This window comes from Silene latifolia, chromosome 8 (genome assembly GCF_048544455.1).
Source record: "Silene latifolia isolate original U9 population chromosome 8, ASM4854445v1, whole genome shotgun sequence".
In the NCBI taxonomy this organism is placed as follows: domain Eukaryota; kingdom Viridiplantae; phylum Streptophyta; class Magnoliopsida; order Caryophyllales; family Caryophyllaceae; genus Silene; species Silene latifolia.
In genome coordinates this window covers 42,464,353-42,484,314 of record NC_133533.1, presented here as the reverse complement: position 1 = coordinate 42,484,314, position 19,962 = coordinate 42,464,353, and the positions used below count along the sequence as shown (strand labels likewise).

The window sequence follows — 19,962 nt, the reverse complement described above, 5'->3', positions numbered from 1 at the left end:
GGGTCAAAATCCGACACGTTCGACCTGATAGATTGAAAATAAGTTTATGTTAAATCTATGTTAAATATTATAAATCATTAATAATTACTACTTTATATATATTTAGGAAAATATGTATTTTCTATGTATAAAAAATGAAATAATAAATAATACTGTAAATTTTATTAAGTCATGGCCTTTTTAATTCATAAACATGATTAAAAAATAATTATTAAAATAAATTTAGTTTTTAAAATTTTTCAATGTATAAGTTAGACATATCGAAAATATGTCATTTAATGCTAAGTATAACTTAGAAAATATTGAAAGTACATAATTTTGGAGAATGAGTAAACAAATTTAGATTTTTTTTCTTGATAAAGTGCTCCAATTTAGGAGTTCTTTTAGGGTGTGTTTGGATTGGAGGATTTTGAGGGAAAAGAAAGGGAGAGAGAGTAGGGGATTTAAAATCCCTTGTTCGAATAGCAAATGAGGGTGGAGGGAAATGGAGGGGGAGAGATTTGGAGGGATTCAATTTCCCTCCTCCAAGCCTAATCAAAATCTCTCCACAATAGACAAGATTTGGAGGGAAATTGTATCCAAACACCCACACCTCATTCCTCCTCCCCTTCCCTTCTCTCCCTTTCCCTTCCCTCCTTCCCCCTCCCCTCCCTTTCCCTCCAATTTTACTATCCAAACACACCCTTAGGAAATATTAATTTTCAATGGAAGTAAAGATATGAGTAGTTTGGAGGGAAAAAATTGTGTTAATGGTTGTTGTTTTATAGATTAGTATAGATTAACTAAGTTAGGTAACTAATAATTATAATAATTTATTTTATGAACTTATTATCTTTTCATTAAAATTAATCTTTTCATCAAATTATATATATTTTTTAACTAAACTCTAATCTATACTATTTAAATTAAAATATTTTAATAAAAAAATTGTACCAAACTATGAATTACTAAATATTTTAGCGATTATATTATTTTAGAATGAGCCGACTCATACTGTGTATAAAACAAAATTACAAACCGTTTTAATTACTTTCGAGACAAAAAATTGAGAAACTCTATAAATTGGAATCATTAGCTTTGCGGTATAAAAAATATTATTTACAAAAATACATTTCAACATGCTACTCAATTTTTTTAATTAATTTTCAGTTTTAACTTTTTATTTCTCAAAGCAAAATGTAATGATGAAAAAAATTAACAACTAATAAGATACCACTATTATATATCTAATTTAGTAAAAATAAAAAAAAAACCTTATAAGCCGTGCATCTAATGCACGGGTCTAACCTAGTAATTTATTACGGAAAAAGAAGCAAACGACGTCGTAAAATGTCCAAATATTCGGAACGTGACGTAAGGAAACTAACAAAGTGAAATAAAAAGAGCAGAGCATGTAACGAACTGCATGTTTAAAACTTCCCTCCTTCCAAAAATTTCGAAAAGTTTGAATTTACGAACAACGCAAAAATGGCGAAAAGATTGCGAAGACCTAGAACAATTTGTTCATGCTGCCTCTCTCCTCCCCCTTCCTACTCTTCTCGCTCTCCTTTCTCCTTGTATTTTCCTCTCTCTCTTTTTTTATTTTTTCATCTTCTTCTTCTTCTACCTTCGTCTTTTTGCAATTACTTTAGCTGTACGTAAGACATGTATGTATTTCAACTGATTTTGTTAAATTCAGCTTGAGTTCGCTATTTTTCCTTGAATTTGAAAATATCGTGAAATTTCGACATTAGTTATTAGTTAAGCTGGATATTTAGTTTTCGGTATTTTCTAATCGTTTGATTAAAGTTTTTGTTCTGAATTTTCATGTTATTCATTATTCTACCAATATTTTTGCATTTAATTAGCAGCAGGTAAGATATGTATGTATTTGAGCTGATTTTATGAAATTCTGTTTGATTTTACTATTTTTCATTGAATTTGAAAATATCGTGAACTTTCGGCATTCGTGAAGCTGGATATTTAGTTTTCCGCGTTTTTTAATCGTTCGATTGATGTTTTTCTTCTGAATTTTGATGTTACTCTACCTGCATTTTTTTTTTCTTAAGCTGTAAGTAGACATGTAGGTGATTGAGATGAGCTTCATAACATTCTGTTTGTATGTTTTGGTTAAATCTGAAGAAATCGTGAAAATTCGATATTCATGAAGCTTGAATTTTACTAGCATTCTTAATTGTTCGATTTCTGTTTTTCTTGTTGTTCTGAATTTGTCTCGGTTTGTAATCTGTTAATTTTAGCTTAATTGAAACTTTGAATTTGAAGATATCGTGAAATTTCGACATCTGTGACGATGAATTTTAGTGTTCGGTTTCGATTTCATTCAAATTTCTCTTGTCTTTCTAATTTGTCATTTTCAGCTAGTTTGAATTGAAACTATGTCATAATTACAATCACTCAGAATTTTATAGTTTAATAATTTGAATTTCGGATGTAAGAAATTCTGTTTTGCTTCAATTGAATATGAAAAGACTATCTGCATTTTACTGGAAAATGGAAAATTGATGAGAATTAAGAACCTCATTTCATTGTCGCAGTACTTACGTCTTTCAGAAGCACGATGCTTGGTTTTTAATCGCGAACACTTGTGATTTCCGTTAGAAAGAATAAAGCAACTGCTGTTCTTTAATCTGATAGATAATTCAATAAAAAGAGTGAGAATCAGCTTGTTAAAGTCAATTTATACCGATTTTTTGGAACGTTTGTTTGAGTTTTGCTTGTTAGCTAACCATTTCAATAATTCGAATAGATCGATTATGAACAGTAACATGAACCAAACGTTTTTAGTTCAATCATCAGAGTGGATGATTAAGCTTTAACTAATCTTTCACTCTAATTTGAGTGTTACTGTATAAGTTTTTCACTGTTAGTTCTCAGATTAATGTTAACTGAGTTGTTTTTGTAAGTTTGATGTGAGCTTCATCATAGCATACTAACTCGTTTGCATGTTACTCGGTCGAATGGATGTGCATAAACAAAATATGATTAGTATTTAGTATCTATGGAGTGTATACTTGCTCGAATTTAGCTGAATGTGTTATTTGGTAATCTGTGTTTGTCAAGTTATGAGGATGATGTATGGATAGAGATATCAAAGTACTTAGGCGGAAAGTCACTGGTAAAGCTAGGAAGTACTTGCAAATGGTTCTACAAACTCATGTCAGAAGATTGCATTTGGAAATACGCTTGCTTACGAGATCTTGGCATGCCTAATCCAGGAAATGTATCCTTCAGGTGGCAAAAAATCTATGCATCAGCATTTGGTATGATCAGTATTCTTAAGAATTTCACTGTTGTTATCCAAATGTAATGCTATGTTGTAACAATAACAGAATGAAAATGCTTACGGTTTTGATAAGCTTGATTCTGTTTGATTATCGTTGCAGATGGTACTCACTCGTACTTCTTTCGTCAGCAAGAGAAGTACATAGGTGCAGTGACACTTTCTTCTCTGGTCAATAAATTTATTACTCAGTGGAGAAAGTTTGAGTCTACTGATGGCTTTTGTTTAATTTGGTGCAAGTTCAACAGTTAAAGAATTCTGATTGTTTAATCCATTTTTTTTAAGAGTTAAGACTGAATTAGCATTTGACTTGTTTGATTGACGGTACAGAATGGATGCGGATTGGGGCTTTTTTCATGGACTCACCAGCAGCACTCGTGACGGAAAAATTATCTTGGCCTAGAAGAGTTTCTATGGACACTATTGAGAAGATGCTGAAAACCATTGGATTATGTGTGCTCACCAACATTAAAACCGGAATCTGGATAGCTGGTAAACAATTTTGATTGCCAGATTTAAGCTCGTTTTAGTTACTTCTAGTTTGATGAATTCAAGTAAAATTCTGATCATAATCTTGCAGATCTGCAGCTTGTTCGATGCCCAGTCTGTAATCTCAGAAAATGTGATGGTGAGCGCTTTAGATTTATGCGTGACTAGAGAAATATAGTCGATGAATAAGCCACTTTGAAGCTATACAGAAACTTACATGAGAGTATGAGACGGTTATATGCATACAAACAAACCTCTGTTTTATTTCATATAACCTTCTAACACAACACTCAATGTTGCTGTTTTTTTTTTCTGATCTAGAATTCTGAACAAGGATTTGTAGAAAGCAGTAGTAGAAATTAGGTGATGAACATGGTCTAGAATTCTGCAACATGATAATTATTCTGTGTTATACACCATTTTGTTACTCGTTCATTGGTCTGAAAGTTTGGTATGTGCAGGGACAATGCAGATGCTAGATACAAGGCACTTTGAGCTCTTTCTGAACAAGGGCTATCAAAATGGAAGCTGGGACTACATCAACCTCGGGTCACACGAGACAAAAAAACATGCCAATGAAGCTACTGGGGCCATCTTTGATTTGAAGCACTTGCACGACGCTTCAACTACAGGTTAAAACTTGAGACTGAATTTAGCCCAAAAGTATCCGTGGCCTATGTTAACCCGACTTTTTAGATTATGTAGCACAGCCACGGCCAGTATTCAGATATTTCTAACCGCGTATGGAAAACATAGTCTGACGCTTGGCATTCTGCAGAGGTGCTCAAGACGAAGACATGGGTCGGAAAACAGGATGACTGCATACCAAAGGTTAAGATCACGCGTCATGCTGTTGCTCTCAACACCAACCTGCACCAAAATGACGGTAATGCATCCAGTTTTTACACCTGCCATGGAGTATATAAATCATACCATTATAATTGAAAATAAGTAGCGTGTTTGAGTTCTCTGTCGCTTTATGTTAATAACATTTGGGGTAAAGTAAAGTTCAACTAAGTTGTCTACAATCAACCCTCCACCCCGCTTCTTCTGCAATTGCGGAAGCTCGTGGTATTGGCCATTGGGTTAATGTTGTTGTTGCTGCTGCTGCGGTTGTAGTATTTCGTTATGGTATCACAACGGCTTTACATTGTCGATGAATTTGCAGGGCTTAATGTGAAATTCCAAGTAATGAGAGCCGGGACTAATGGCCAAATAGTAGCAATCAGAATCTCTCAGCAGCTTCTGTGAAAACAAGATGACTACCAACCAAAATTCCAGATTCACACTGCCAAAGATATACTACTACATTATTAAGGTTTACTTATTAGCATCACTATAGAAAATGTAAAGCTTTACAACGAAATTCATAGTGGATTTTTTAGAAGCAATGAATGTATGTCTAAAACTCTAAATTGACACGAATCATAACAGACACATACTCGTGTTGGATATTTGTAGTCAAGTTTAAGTAACATTAATGATTTATAGAAGTATAAAGAAGTTAGCTGGTCTAAGTAATGAGTCTTGAATCTTGATACTTGTTCAAGTTGAATTGTAGAAATTTGCAGTTTTTCAATTTTGATTTGGTATTAAAGATCAGAAAAGATACACGTTTTCTGAATTTTACTTGAATTCAAGTTGGATTCGGAGTAGTAGAAGTCTTGATGCATAAGTATTCAAGTTGAATCAAGAGCATTTTTTAATTAGAAAAATATGGATAACGAAATCTAATTTCCAATTTTCTAAAATGAAGATGGTACCATATAACTAATTTTTTGGGGAGAATTAGCGTTGTGACTAAGTTTCCAACTTAACCTCCTTAACTCTCTCATCTATTAAAATATCACAAATCACCTTTAATAATCACAACTTACTATTAAAGCCTCCTTTATGAAATGATAAAGGACACTTCATATTAGGTTAATAGATTATGGAGCGGAGCGAGTCAATTGAATATTGGGTAAACTATTAAGTAAATGAGTAATTGACTTAGTTAGCGGAAAAAACCAAATGTGACAGTGTAGACTCATGGATTGGGTTTAGAGGCACACCATAGAATACAACTTCAATACCAACTAGGGTTGACCTCGATGGTAGGGTCCAACTTCTAACTTTAAGGCAAGAGGTTCGATTCCCATTAAGTTTAAATATAACTCTGTTGGTAGGCGATATTGTAAACATCATTGTAACCCCCAAAAGGCTGGTAGTTTACCATGTCCTTGGGATGGGTAAGGCGGTAAGGCCTACCCATTAACCTAAACTTTTATGCAAAAAAAAAAAAATAGAATGCAACAACAATGTACCGAAAAAAGAAGAGATTTTCTATGATGTACCCCTATGTTTTCCCAAATTCCAATATATACCCCCGATTTTTAAGAAACATCCGATATACCCCCTAAACTCCCAAATTAGCACCTAAAATACCCCAAGTACATTGATGGGAAAATAAGGATTGCATTGATCGTAAAATTTTAGCATTTAGGGTATTTGTAAAACAATTTATTGAGCTCAAGGGTATCTTCTGTGATTTAGAAAAATCAAAGGTATATCGTAGAATCCGAATAAACACTAGGGTACACCATAAAAAAACAAAAAAAAAGATAGAATACAACAACAATATTATCCATTCAAATGCCCTAATGAATGGCTCCTGCAAATACACGTCAAAGCTATTACACCGACACTTCAATTAGCTGCCTTATCGTGTGTCCGACACAACACGACACTTCTCTTAAACCACATAATATAGAAAATCAAAATTACACAAAATAGTCGTATACGATACTTCGATAGTTCGACACGTGATAAAACACCGTATGAGAGAGTCGGAGGAGTAACACAAGATTGGAACCCCATAATGTCACTAGTTTAGCAATATTTAGAAAATCTTGAATAATTCGGGTCATTTTAAGCAGAAGTCAACCTTTTTAGCGTTCTAAATGAAATGATCTCACTTTAAAAGTCTCATAGCCCGCATCCTTTGGAATTTGGGCATGTTGGAAGTGAAAAGTGTTACGGTTACACTTGGTGTATTGCATCTCTTATACACTACCAATAATAATAAGACATGTGGTAGAATCTCTATTTCACCATACAGGTAAAATTAGGAAATAAAATTAAGATTGAGAGGGAATTATTACTCCAAGTATTGTATTATGTATTATAAATTTATAATCATTTAATTAATTAATAAAAACAATTTTTATTACTTTTAATTCATAATCCCTATATTTTCTTCTAATTTCCCCCCCCCCCCCCCTCAACCTAGGTAGCACCAAAACCGACACGGACACGACACGGACACGTGATACGACATCCCATGAAATTTAGGACACGGGACACACTATTTAAATTTAATAAAAAAAACATATTTTATGGTTATAAATAAGTATGATTTTATTTTTGTAATGTATTTGATTCTAAATTTAATGTATTTGATACTAAATTTAGGTAACTGAAGGTAAAATTTGACCTTAACTATAACTAATTCTCATTTTTCACCCAAATCAATCTTCTAATCAATCTCTTTTGACAATTTATTCCTCGTCTAAACTATAACATTTTTAGGCGTATGTCCGACGAGTGTCGGGTGTCTGGGTGTCGGACACGGTGTCTGACACGGGACGGCTAGTTAGGAGGAGTGTCCGTGCTACCTATGTAATACTACGGTTTTATGTGTCTTGGGGTACTCTATCGAGTGGGGCTTACTCTGTCGAGTAAGTAGCTTTTTACGCAAAACAGTAGTCTGCCCGTAGGGTACTCGATCGAGTAAGCCTGGAACTCGATCGAGTAAGGGTCACTCGATCGAGTAAGTGACTTACTCGATCGAGTAAGTCGGTTGACGGGTGATTTTGACGGGTTTGTTAATAATGCGGATTGGTATATAAGACTTTCGTCACTTTTGCTTAAAACACTTTTTGCAACCTAAAACATACAAGAGAAGATTAAGAGTTACGTTCTTTCATCCTCGCCGCAATATTAGCAAATCCCAGAGCTAGGAGTGTCGGATTTCGTCGCTCTTTACACCGTTGTGATCCTTGAATCGAGGGTAAGCTTTACATATAATTTTTATAGTGTTTTGTTAAAGTTGTTTAAACCCTAATTGGGTGATTTGGGTGTTTTGGTGGTTTATGTGAATATAGCTGTGATTGTATGTATGTATGTATGTATAGGAGGAGGATTCGTTGAGGAGAGATTCTGACTTAGTTGCTTGATCGTCTGTCGGTGTTTGCATTTCCAGGTAGGGTTTTCCTACTCAGTATTAGTTACATGATTGTGTGGTGATTGTTGTTGTGGCTATTGGTTACGTATAATGTTGGTTGATCTGGTTGGTTGTGGATTTTCTACTGTTGATTGTTTTGTATCTGTCTGTGATCTTCGGGGTGCGTCCCTGGCTGAGTGGAGTCACTTGCGGGAGTGACTTCACGCCATTGATTCGACTTCTGTGGAACCCGCCACAGAAGGGATGTGCACATTAATGAACATGGGTTTATCGCTCGATGGAGATAAGCGAGGCTTAGATGGGAACAGCTGCGGTCTTCCACTGGTGGCGAGGAGTACCTGTTGCGATGAGTACTCTGGCAGGGCTACACACTTTAGTGTGGTCAGTTGTGTGGAGATTTGAGATGGAGATTGGGGTTGTGCTGAGCTGTTTGAACTGTTTGTGTACTTGTTTCATTGTGGCATTGTTTTTGTGTAATTAGTACTGACCCCGTTTAATGTTTTAAAAACTGTGGTGATCCATTCGGGGGTGGTGAGCAGTTATTGAGCAGGTATGAGACGATGCGTATGGGATAGCTGGGATGAGTCACCACGTTGCAGTTTAGAAGTCTTCCGCTGTGTCAGACACTTTTATAGTTTGATAGTAGACAGTTTTGAAAACTTTGTATTTTACTTTTATCAGTTTTGGGTTTTGGACATGTAATCACTTTAAACTGTATTGTTATTTAAATATGTTTCTTTATTGTCATTTGATTATCATTGTCTCGGGTAACCGAGATGGTGACGTTCTCATACCTTAAGTGGTCCTGGTGAGGCACTTGGAGTATGGGGGTGTCATAACCTAGCCCTCAACTATCCAGAACAAACCCTCTTAAAAATCGATGCTGCAACTTCCAACACTCACAACGCCGCCATCTACTCACCAACTACCGCCATCCAACTCCAGTCCACCACTCTCTACTCACACACCACATCGGACCTACGTGTAAGACGGTCTTATTTGAATCATATTTGAGTCACCCTGCTCCGCCGTCAATCTATCATTTTCCCCGAATTCGTCACCCTTTGCTACCATGGCTCGACGGACCAAGCAGCCATCACCTTCTCCTTCACCAAAGATTCGCGAGCCCAGCGACACACTGAAACACATGCAGAAATTAATTGAAGGGGATGGACCTTCGGCCGGATTAATTAGTGTCATCGAAGTTCGGCTGATCTGATGGCCGGCAAAGGACGTGGGTAAGGTGTTTGAACTTGGTGGCCGGTGCTAACAAGGTGGGAGACAGGGTAATGTTGGTGGCAGAATTTGATGGTTGGTGTCGCAAGGTGGGAGGGAAACAAAGTAGGCCTGGATGATTTTGTGGGAATGCAAACGTTTATTTTAGCAAAATGATAAACACAATAAAATTTAGGGTAAATTGATATCTTATACCTTACATAACACAACTTTTCAAATCTTATACCTAACATAATTTTTTTTTAAAACTTATACCAAAATTGCCCAAATCTTATATACTTAATACCAAGTTACGAATCCGGTGGAAAAAAGCTAAATGTGACCGTTTTGCCCTTGTGATAAACACTCAGCCACATTTAACTTAAACTCCCAACCCCCCTTTCATATTTCTTTCCACGACCAACAAAATCCCCAAAATTCCCAAATTGAAAACCTTAAATCAATCCTCTACCATGAATGAATCTTCTTCGATATAACTTCTGGAATCAGTCAATACTTATTAACGTTCTTATAACGCGCACCTCTAATCAATACTTCTCGGGTATGTTCATGTAAGATTAAATTTTCGCATAACTGGTTAATTACCCAGTATTATTTATTCTAATTGTTAGATCTTTGTCCAATGTTGATGAATTCTACATTAACAAAACCCTTATTGAATCTTGCCCTTCTTTAAATGAATTGTTATAGTCTTTCCCTACTACTTTTTTAGTAATTGTTGTTTGTCTTTTTTCAATTTTTCCCTAATTTAGTGATGTCCACTGAGCTTGTAGGATGAAAGCACCTCTTGTAGTTAATGTGAGAATGGTTTTTGGTGGTATGTTTGAAGTTTGCAATAATAAAATAGAATATGTCGGAGGTAAAATGCAATTGATGGCTGGGATTTTGTCGAGGCAGTTGACATATGGGTTTATTTGTACTGCTGCATATAATTTTGTTGGGGAAAATGAGGCGCCATATGTGTGGTATAGGAAAGTTGGTAGTGATGTATCCACTGAGAGGACTATGTTAAATACTTGGCAGGAGGTAAGTGTGTTGGGGTTGGTGTCCTTAACAGTTAGTGCAAGGACTTATAAATCTCTAAAAGGATCAAAGGGCATACTTTTGGTATTATTATCAGTTGATCCACGTTTATCAATAACGGTTGGCTTGCTAGATAAGTTTGACGTTATTGTCATACAGATGGCGGTGATCAACTGGTCCCTAAAAGTCACACCTATAGGATACGTTTGAGAGATGTGACATGATGAAAATACGATCATGTAGATGCCAATTTTGACTAACCGGTTAGTCCGAGTTATTTGACTAGTAATTAGTCAAAATGTGATGTTGAGATATTATATTTAATACGGATTAAATAAAATGGGCTAAGGCGAATTAAACAGTTAATTCGTAAATTGAATATAAACGATTTATATTCGATTAATGTATATTGAATAAATTAATTATACAATATTGTCTTTGTCGGACATGTATTAATACTTCAACTAACCCGTGTTATTAGTTGATGTTTTAATGGCCGATAACCGATGACGATTTATAAAAACCGCGTCATATACATTTAGTCATTTTGGGTTCGGACTACGAGTTAAAATGAAGAGGAAATGGAAAAGCCCATTTCCTCCCCATGGACTCGGCTTGGCCGAATTAGAAGAACAAAAAGGAGAGCCTTCTCCTTCTTGTTGACAAAATCATTCATTTCTGGAAAAATTAGGGTTTTCTTAACATTTTTCTCTCGAAATCTCTAGATCTCACATCGAAAAACCTCACAATAGCTCTCGATATTGCAAGTCAATTAGAGAGCATTTCTAGCACACGGACATTTCTCAGACGATCTTGGGTGCAACAATTAGGAGGAGGTCTACTTTGATCTCTCATTGCCGAATTGCACTAGGACCGGAGGTTATTTCTAATGCTTTATTGTCTTTCTCATGTTTTCGTTTTATGACTATAATCACGTATTAAATTTACGTTATAATCCTTAAATTTAAAGGGTCTTATACGGATATAACCCTACAAGTGGTATCAGAGCGAGGCCACGTAAATTTTCTATGTGTTTTTCATTAAACGGAATTGGATTGATAATTTTTGCTTGAAAACCGTGAGGCAGCAGGTTTTTTGATAAATTTTAAATGAATATGAGAATCGGTTATCGCACATACACTTGTACGGACAAGTGGGAGTTTGTTGGAGCATGTGTCCTCCAGTTAGTGCAGATAACGTCATTGCACATACACTTGTACGGACAAGTGAGAGCTTGTTGGGGTTGGTGTCCTTAACAGTTAGTGCAAGGACTTATAAATCTCTAAAAGGATCAAAGGGCATACTTTTGATAATAATACCAAAAGTATGCCCTTTGATCCTTTTAGAGATTTATAAGTCCTTGCACTAACTGTTAAGGACACCAACCCCAACAAGCTCCCACTTGTCCGTACAAGTGTATGTGCAATGACGTTATCCGCACTAACTGGAGGACACATGCTCCAACAAACTCCCATTTGTCCGTACAAGTGTATGTGCGATAACCGATTCTCATATTCATTTAAAATTTAACATAATTACGCAATATCCTTCAATATCCCTACTTTGGATAAATTTAACATAATTACGGAATTATGTCACGAATAAATTTAATTTAGTTGATGCTTTTATTTATCGTTTTGATTATTTTGAATGCTTTATATTACGTATTTATTTATTTTACAAACGGTTGTAACTTAGTGTGGCCTTAGTAGAACGTGTTACCGTAATGATGGAACACGGTCTTGGTTGTATTTTGAGATCTCGTATCTCCGTTTTGGATTTTTCACTTGTAATTACAGTTTTAATTAGAATGTAAATAGGTTTATATTTTGTAATTTTAAATTGTAATTTTTTAGAAGACCAAAGATGGAGACCGGATGCTCACTCCCGCTACATGGATCAAGATGGAACATCAAGACAAGCTTCTCGGGTCCAACGGTGGATTCCAAAGTTGTTTTATGTTCTTTTTTATTAGGATAGGCCACACTAGGAATTTTTTATTTACGTATTGCATCTTTTATTTATTTTTCGCAACGATAATATGCATCATGTTCCGCCTAAATACCAAACCACCTATTTATTGCATGAAAACTGACACATATAGAGGTCTCGAGTTAGTTTTCTTTGACATTCTCATGTCACACGATCTATGCTAAGCCATCACCCAAATAAATTCATTCACGCAGACGCTAGTTATTCGTTCACTTAAAATGAATTATAATTTTGTTGATGGGATCTCCCTCGTATAAACCAAAATTGAGAACGGTCTTTATAGGTCAAACTCCAATGAGTCCCTTCTTCGTCGGTAGGCATAATATGACCCCTTCTACGTCGGGTAAGTTGGAACCGATTGACCTATTTTATCTCAACACTATGGTCACTCGTACGATCCTGTGATTATGGTGGACTATAGATAGGATTTACGGAAATCTATCGACCAAGAGTTCTTACGGAAGAATTAGCTAAACAGTTGGCTTATCAATTTACAGAAATTGAGTCTTGGGATCACTTGTATCATTCTTGAGGGAGATCAATTATGCAAGTGCGAGAGTCTACATGTTAAAATGAATTTTAAAATAGACTTAAATCACCTCGATGAGTTGCTTATTTCGTTTTGTTTTTCTTTCTTTTTCGGTGTAGATCACGAATTTTTAAAGCGCTAATAACAAATGGTGGTTCTCTCGATAACCCAATGCCAAGTGCCACATTAGACCGTGAGTCCACGGCCGGATCTTCATGAATCGAGATGAATCGTCTACTCGATCGAAGAATGATGGATCAAACTTCGCGGATTGGGAGGCGGCATTACGGAATGCCTGCTGGCGACGGAAGCTCAAATATCTATTAGAGCCCATCCCGCAAACCTGGTCCCACGGCTAGAGTTCTTTGAAATCACCAAGTTTAATGATTTACGTATGGAAGCGGGTGCGATTAAAAACGTACTCATTTTTGCAATGGAACCCAATTTGCGGAAACGCTTCATAGCCCATGGTGCGAACAAGATTTTCACCACGCTCACCAAGGAATTCTCGAAAGCACCGAGAATCGTGACCTATGAGCATACCACTCGCTTCTTTGATGCGAGACTCGAGAAGGGCCAACCAGTTAGCCCACACATTCTCAGCATGATTGAGAATGTCGAGAAGTTGGAGACCTTTGATTGTAAGATCGGCGAGAACATTGTGATCGACCGCATGCTTCACTCACTCCACGATGGTTTTTCGCAATTTAGAGCGAATTACTATATGAATGATTTGAAGAAAAGTCCCCATGAATCGCACTCCTTCTCGTATGGGCACAGAGAAGGACATGAAGTTGGTGGGAGCTTGAAACAGAGGATGTTCTCGTTATGACAAACAAGGGGAAAGGTAAGGGCAAAGCTCAGGCAAACCTAACGAAGAGGTAAACCGAAGTTCAAGAAGTCGGGTTCAGGTAAGAGTGGGCCTGGTGAGTCGAGCACCTCATCAGGCACGATAAAGAGCAAGAATGAAAACATGGAATGCCATCATTGCCACAAGACTGGGCATTGGAGACGTACATGTCCTGTTTATCATGAGGACTTAAAGGCAGGTCGTGTTAAACCTGTTGGTATGTCTTCTTCTTCTTCTACTTTTATTCATATGATTGAGATTAACCACGCAAGTTACGGAACTTGGGTACTTGATCTCGGTTGTGGTTCTCATCTGTGTAATCATGTGCGGGGGCTCCGAAACATCGAACCCCTCGTAAAGGGTGAGGTGGACTGCGTGTCGGGAATGGAGCACGAGTGGCTGCCGTCTCAAGGGGAACATATGTGATCCAACTTCCTAGCGGATTTGAGTTATTTTTATATAATCGCTATTATGTACCAGTCTTTCGAAAAACATTATTTCAGTTTCTGCACTTGACAAACTTGGATTTTCATTTGTAATAGAGAATAATTCTTGCATTTTCTCATTACACAATATGATTTATGGCAAGGCAGTCTCCATGAATGGAATTTATGTTTTAGATCAGACCACCGAAATATTACACGTAATGAATAAAAGGTTAAAGGTTGGTGACAAAGATCAAACGTATCTATGGCACTGCCGTATGGGACACATTATTGAGAAACGCGTCAAACAGCTCATCAATAATGGAGCTATCTCGGCCTTTGATTTTCAATCATTTGGCACGTGTGAATCATGTCTCATCGGTAAGATGACTCGTATTTCCTTCAAAGTTGTTGGAATGCGCGCTGCTGACCTATTAGGACTCATACACACGGATGTATGTGGACCTATGTCAATCACCGCACGAGAAGGCTATAGGTATTTCATCACTTTCACGGACGATTTAAGTAGATATGGCTATGTCTACTTAATGAAGCACAAAAGTGAATCCTTTGAGAAATTCAAGGAATACCGAATAGGTAGTGCAGAACCTATTAGGTAGAAAGATTAAAACACTACGTTCGGATCGTGGTGGCGAGTATCTTTCTCACGAGTTTGATCAACACCTAAAGGACTGTGGGATTGCCCTACAGTTAACTCCACCTGGAACACCTCAATTGAATGGTGTGTCCGAACGGAGAAATCGAACTTTACTTGATATGGTTCGATCCATGATGAGTCACACCGTGTTGCCTGACTCATTATGGGGTTATGCTCTTCTGTCAGCTGCTCTAATACTTAACCGAAGTCCGTCTAAAGCTGTTAACAAGACTCCATATGAACTATGGAAGGGAACGGTCCCTAACTTGTCCTTTATACGGGTTTGGGGCTGCGAGGCTTATGTCAAGTGGAGACACGAGGATAAGCTCGGCCCGCGATCGGTCAAGACATACTTTATAGGTTATCCTAAAGGAACACTTGGTCATTACTTCTATTCGCCAACCGAACAACGCGTTTTTGTTGCGGCTAGTGCGACATTCTTAGAGAAGGAATTTCTCGAGAATGCAAAGAGTGATAGAACCTTCGAATCGTCGGAGATTCCGAACCAATACCGAGCAACTATTGGAGGAACCTATTCCTTCAATCCCAGTTGCGGTTAACATTCCTGAGGAACCTAGGAGGTCGGGAAGAGTCTCTATTCCTCCGGACAGATACATTGGTATGGTCGAGGAACATGACATAGATGACGTTCTACTCTTAACGAGTAGTGAACCCGCAACCTATAAAGGTGCCATGACTAGTTCCGACTCAAAGCTATGGCTTGAGGCCATGCGATCCGAGATGGACTCCATGTATGAGAACAACGTGTGGGATCTTGTTGACTTACCTGCTAAGGTTCGTCCCCTTCAATGCAAATGGCTTTACAAGATAAAAAGCATTCTCGTGGAAGGTCAACAAGATATCTATAAAGCACGACTAGTTGCTAAAGGTTTCACCCAAGTGCCAGGTTTGCACTACGATGAGATTTTTGCACCCGTAGTCATGCTGCGTTCTATTCGGATTATCTTAGCGATTGCCGCTTTTCATGACTATGAAATTTGGCAAATGGATGTGAAAACCGCCTTCTTAAACGGCTTTTTGGAGGAAGAGTTGTACATGGTACAACCCGAAGGTTTCATCGATCCAGAACATCCTAAGAAAGTGTGCAAGCTTAAGCGTTCCATTTATGGACTTAAGCAAGCATCAAGGAGTTGGAATCATCGCTTCGACCAAGTGATAAAAGAAAATGGATTTACTCGATCGGTCGAGGAACCATGTCTATATATCAAGTCGAGTGGGAGCAAGATTGTCTTCCTAATATTGTATGTTGACGACATACTCCTGATTGGGAATGACATACCTCTCTTAACTTCGGTGAAAGTATGGTTGAAAAACCATTTCCAGATGAAAGATCTGGGAGAGGCACAAAGAATTCTAGGCATCCGTATCTATCGAGATAGATCACGACGGATGCTATCTATCGATCGGGGAGTCTTACATAGACAAAGTCCTAGAGAGATTCAGCATGACTAACTCCAAGAAGGGGTTCCTTCCTATGGCTCCAGGGGTGCATTTGAGCAAGTCTCGGGCACCGAGACAGGAGGAAGAGAAAGAGCGCATGACACGGATTCCTTATGCCTCGGCTATAGGATCAATCATGTATGCCATGATATGCACACGTCCGGACGTGGCATATGCATTGAGTATGACAAGTCGATTCCAACAAAGCATCCGGTGAATCACATTGGTGGTCTGTCAAGAACATTCTTAAGTACCTACGGAGGACTAAGGATTGGGCATTGATTTATGGAGGCCCTCAAAAGCTATGCGCAACTTGATTCTGTGAGATGCTAGCTTCCAAACGGATCGAGATGACTCGAAATATCGATCGGATTCGTTTTTACTCTTAATGGTATTGCGATCAGTGGAAGAGTTCCAAACAAACTGTTACAGCAGATTCTACGACTGAGTCCGAGTACTATGCCGCGTCTGAAGCTACAAAGGAAGCGATATGGATGCGTCAATTCTTACATGGACTATCTGTAGTGCCTAGTTCGAATGACCCGATCACCATCTATTGCGACAATAGTGGTGCCATCTTCAAGCTAAGGAGCCAAAGTCTAGCAACAAGTCTAGACATGTACAACGGAAAGCTCATCTAATCCGAGATTACGTGGAGCAAAAGGAAGTAGTGATAGAAAAGATTGCTACTGAGATGATAACATAGCGAGATCCTCTCACTAAACCATTACGACAAGATAAGCATGAAGGGCATGTTAATTCCATGGGAATTAAACGTGTTCCTAAGTTGTAGTACTCTTTTATGGATTAGATTCATTCGCTTTTGTACTCTATACGACATCATCGTTTTGATATTTTATATATATTTTGTTTTTCATGTGGATTTGTACGACAAATTTTGAACACCACAAAGTGAACTGAACAAACATTATATTTTTGGTCCTTAATTGCCCACATGAGCTGATAACTCTGGCAATTATTTTGTGACGTTGGTTGATGGTGGGTTCAACGAGCCATAAGTCAACCGTTTGACTGACCAATCACAGAGGCGATTTATATGGATATCTCGTAGGACACAATTGTGACATCGACGTGGAGTTCTAAATGTTTTATAACATTCGGTGCCAGGTCGTGGATAGGACCTCCATGGTGATCCTAAGAGTCGATTCTTTTGACTATCGACTGTCTCTTGAGACTGAGGCAGATTTTGGGTGACTTTGGTTTCTTTCTCACGGTCATCCGTAACAGGGGTCAAGTAGATTTTTTCTGGGTCATTTCATGCTGTGCTTAGATCGGCAGGAGTCGAGTTGAAGGAAATATTCAGCCTTTATCGGGTACTCGATATTTCTCGGGGGCCACTCGAGGAGTCAGAATCGAAATGCATGGCCATGCTCGGATGGATTCGTTTTATCGTTAAGTTACTCTCTAGTCGGGAAACCACTCTTGATCTGGATCGATTGTAAAATACGACCTTTGCGGATCCGGATCGCAAATTGTTTTACATTGAGTGGGAGAAATTTTAAATGAATATGAGAATCGGTTATCGCACATACACTTGTACGGACAAGTGGGAGTTTGTTGGAGCATGTGTCCTCCAGTTAGTGCGGATAACGTCATTGCACATACACTTGTACGGACAAGTGGGAGCTTGTTGGGGTTGGTGTCCTTAACAGTTAGTGCAAGGACTTATAAATCTCTAAAAGGATCAAAGGGCATACTTTTGGTATTATTATCAGTTGATCCACGTTTATCAATAACGGTTGGCTTGCTAGATAAGTTTAACGTTATTGTCATACAGATGGCGGTGATCAACTGGTCCCTAAAAGTCACACCTATAGGATACGTTTGAGAGATGTGACAAGATGAAAATACAAGTCATGTAGATGCCAATTTTGACTAACCAGTTAGTCCGAGTTATTTGACTAGTAATTAGTCAAAATGTGATGTTGAGATATTATATTTAATACGGATTAAATAAAATGGGCTAAGGCGAATTAAACAGTTAATTCGTAAATTGAATATAAACGATTTATATTCGATTAATGTATATTGAATAAATTAATTATACAATATTGTCTTTGTCGGACATGTATTAATACTTCAACTAACCCGTGTTATTAGTTGATGTTTTAATGGCCGATAACCGATGACGATTTATAAAAACCGCGTCATATACATTTAGTCATTTTGGGTTCGGACTACGAGTTAAAATGAAGAGGAAATGGAAAAGCCCATTTCCTCCCCATGGACTCGGCTTGGCCGAATTAGAAGAACAAAAAGGAGAGCCTTCTCCTTCTTGTTGACAAAATCATTCATTTCTGGAAAAATTAGGGTTTTCAGAACATTTTTCTCTGAAATCTCTAGATCTCACATCAGAAAAACCTCACAATAGCTCTCTCGATATTGCAAGTCAATTAGAGAGCATTTCTAGCACACGGGTATTTCTCAGACGATCTTGGGTGCAACAATTAGGAGGAGGTCTACTTTGATCTCTCATTGCCGAATTGCACTAGGACCGGAGGTTATTTCTAATGCTTTATTGTCTTTCTCATGTTTTCGTTTTATGACTATAATCACGTATTAAATTTACGTTATAGTCCTTAAATTTAAAGGGTCTTATACGGATATAACCCTACAAAGTGAGGTATTAAAGTCAACATATAAGAACAATAACATAGATATATGGATCGCCACAAAAGATGCTTCCTTTAAGGTGGACCCCACAAAGAGAGCATCAATTTCCCATCACTTAGAAAAATATGGTCCTTCTAAAAAGACGCCTCCCAAAAACAAACCTATTACTCAAGTGCCTTTGAGGAGAAGTCCAAGAAAGTTACCTCAAAACCCTTTTGACATTCATATAACAAGCCAAATCCCACTCACTATTGATTATTCACACACCACAATATTACTACAAAATCCATTCCAAAGACCTTCAAAGTTAGTATATAGGAGAGCTGACAAAGGGAAATCTAAAGTAGTACCTGAGGTGAATGAGAATGGGGATAAAGAGGATGATTCTATTGAATTTTTTGAGGTTGTCAATAATATTGGTAAATTAGTTGACAAGTTCAAAGGAAAAGGAAAGGGAAAGCAAGTTGTTGTGAATCAGAAAAAGAAGGCAGCTGATGTGAATCAGAAGAAAGAGGCAGTTGGATATGGGGCAGATGAAGGTGTTGTGGATCAGAAAAAGAAGCTAGCTGGATTTGGGGCAAAGGTAGCTGGTGTGAATAAAAAAAGAGGTAGCTGGATCTGGGGTAAAGGTAGCTAGTGCTAAGGGAAAGGGAAAAATGGTAGGTAGATCTGGAGCGGTATTGAATAGTGCCAAAAAAAATGTTGGTGCTAATGGAAAGGGAAAAGTGGCTCTGAAAGAAAAGTGCAAAGGGCAGACACAGAGGCAAAAGAATAAAGGGGATAAAGATTTAGAATGGGAGGAGGAATTTGAGGCTGTTGATGATGAGGATTCAGATGTTGAGGAACTTGTGAAGTTTGGAGTTGTAGAGGAAGAGTTAGAGCAGGAAGAGTTATTTGAAGTTATTGAAGATGATGATTTCATGGACAAAGTTGCAAATGGCCTAAACTTTGGGAAAGACTGTGACATACTTGATAGTGGTGATGACAACTCTGATGAGTTAAGAAGTCTTCAAGGCAGTGATGATGAGGTAGACAGTAGACCAAGTTTCAATCCTGAGACTGATTTTAATTTTAAGAAAAAAAGTTAAACTTCAAGTTACTACTACAAATCCAGGCAACTACAACGCCCCTTTAACAACGCTTATTCACGAAAATCACAA

The 19,962-nt window shown here is 37.6% G+C and overlaps 2 protein-coding genes across 3 annotated transcripts in view; both read left to right on the top strand.

Moving 5' to 3' along the window:
• The first annotated feature begins 2,878 nt into the window (after nucleotides 1-2,878).
• Nucleotides 2,879-19,439, top strand: LOC141595092 (putative F-box protein At3g61730). Its single transcript, XM_074415065.1, has 8 exons — nucleotides 2,879-2,898; nucleotides 3,061-3,260; nucleotides 3,384-3,428; nucleotides 3,611-3,772; nucleotides 3,861-3,908; nucleotides 4,231-4,401; nucleotides 4,548-4,655; nucleotides 18,781-19,439. The coding sequence occupies exons 1-8, from the start codon at nucleotides 2,879-2,881 to the stop codon at nucleotides 19,437-19,439; spliced, it is 1,413 nt and encodes a 470-aa protein (XP_074271166.1).
• The window catches only part of LOC141594306 (uncharacterized), a 165,925-nt gene continuing 164,777 nt past the window's right edge, over nucleotides 18,815-19,962 (top strand). The window contains exon 1 of one of the 2 annotated variants that reach the window (XM_074414410.1): nucleotides 18,815-19,897. In XM_074414410.1, coding sequence (XP_074270511.1) covers nucleotides 19,459-19,890 — 432 coding nt within the window. In that variant the 5' untranslated portion in view covers nucleotides 18,815-19,458 and the 3' untranslated portion in view covers nucleotides 19,891-19,897. The remainder of the gene's footprint in view (nucleotides 19,898-19,962) is intronic. The other variant, XM_074414411.1, reaches the window with a different exon arrangement.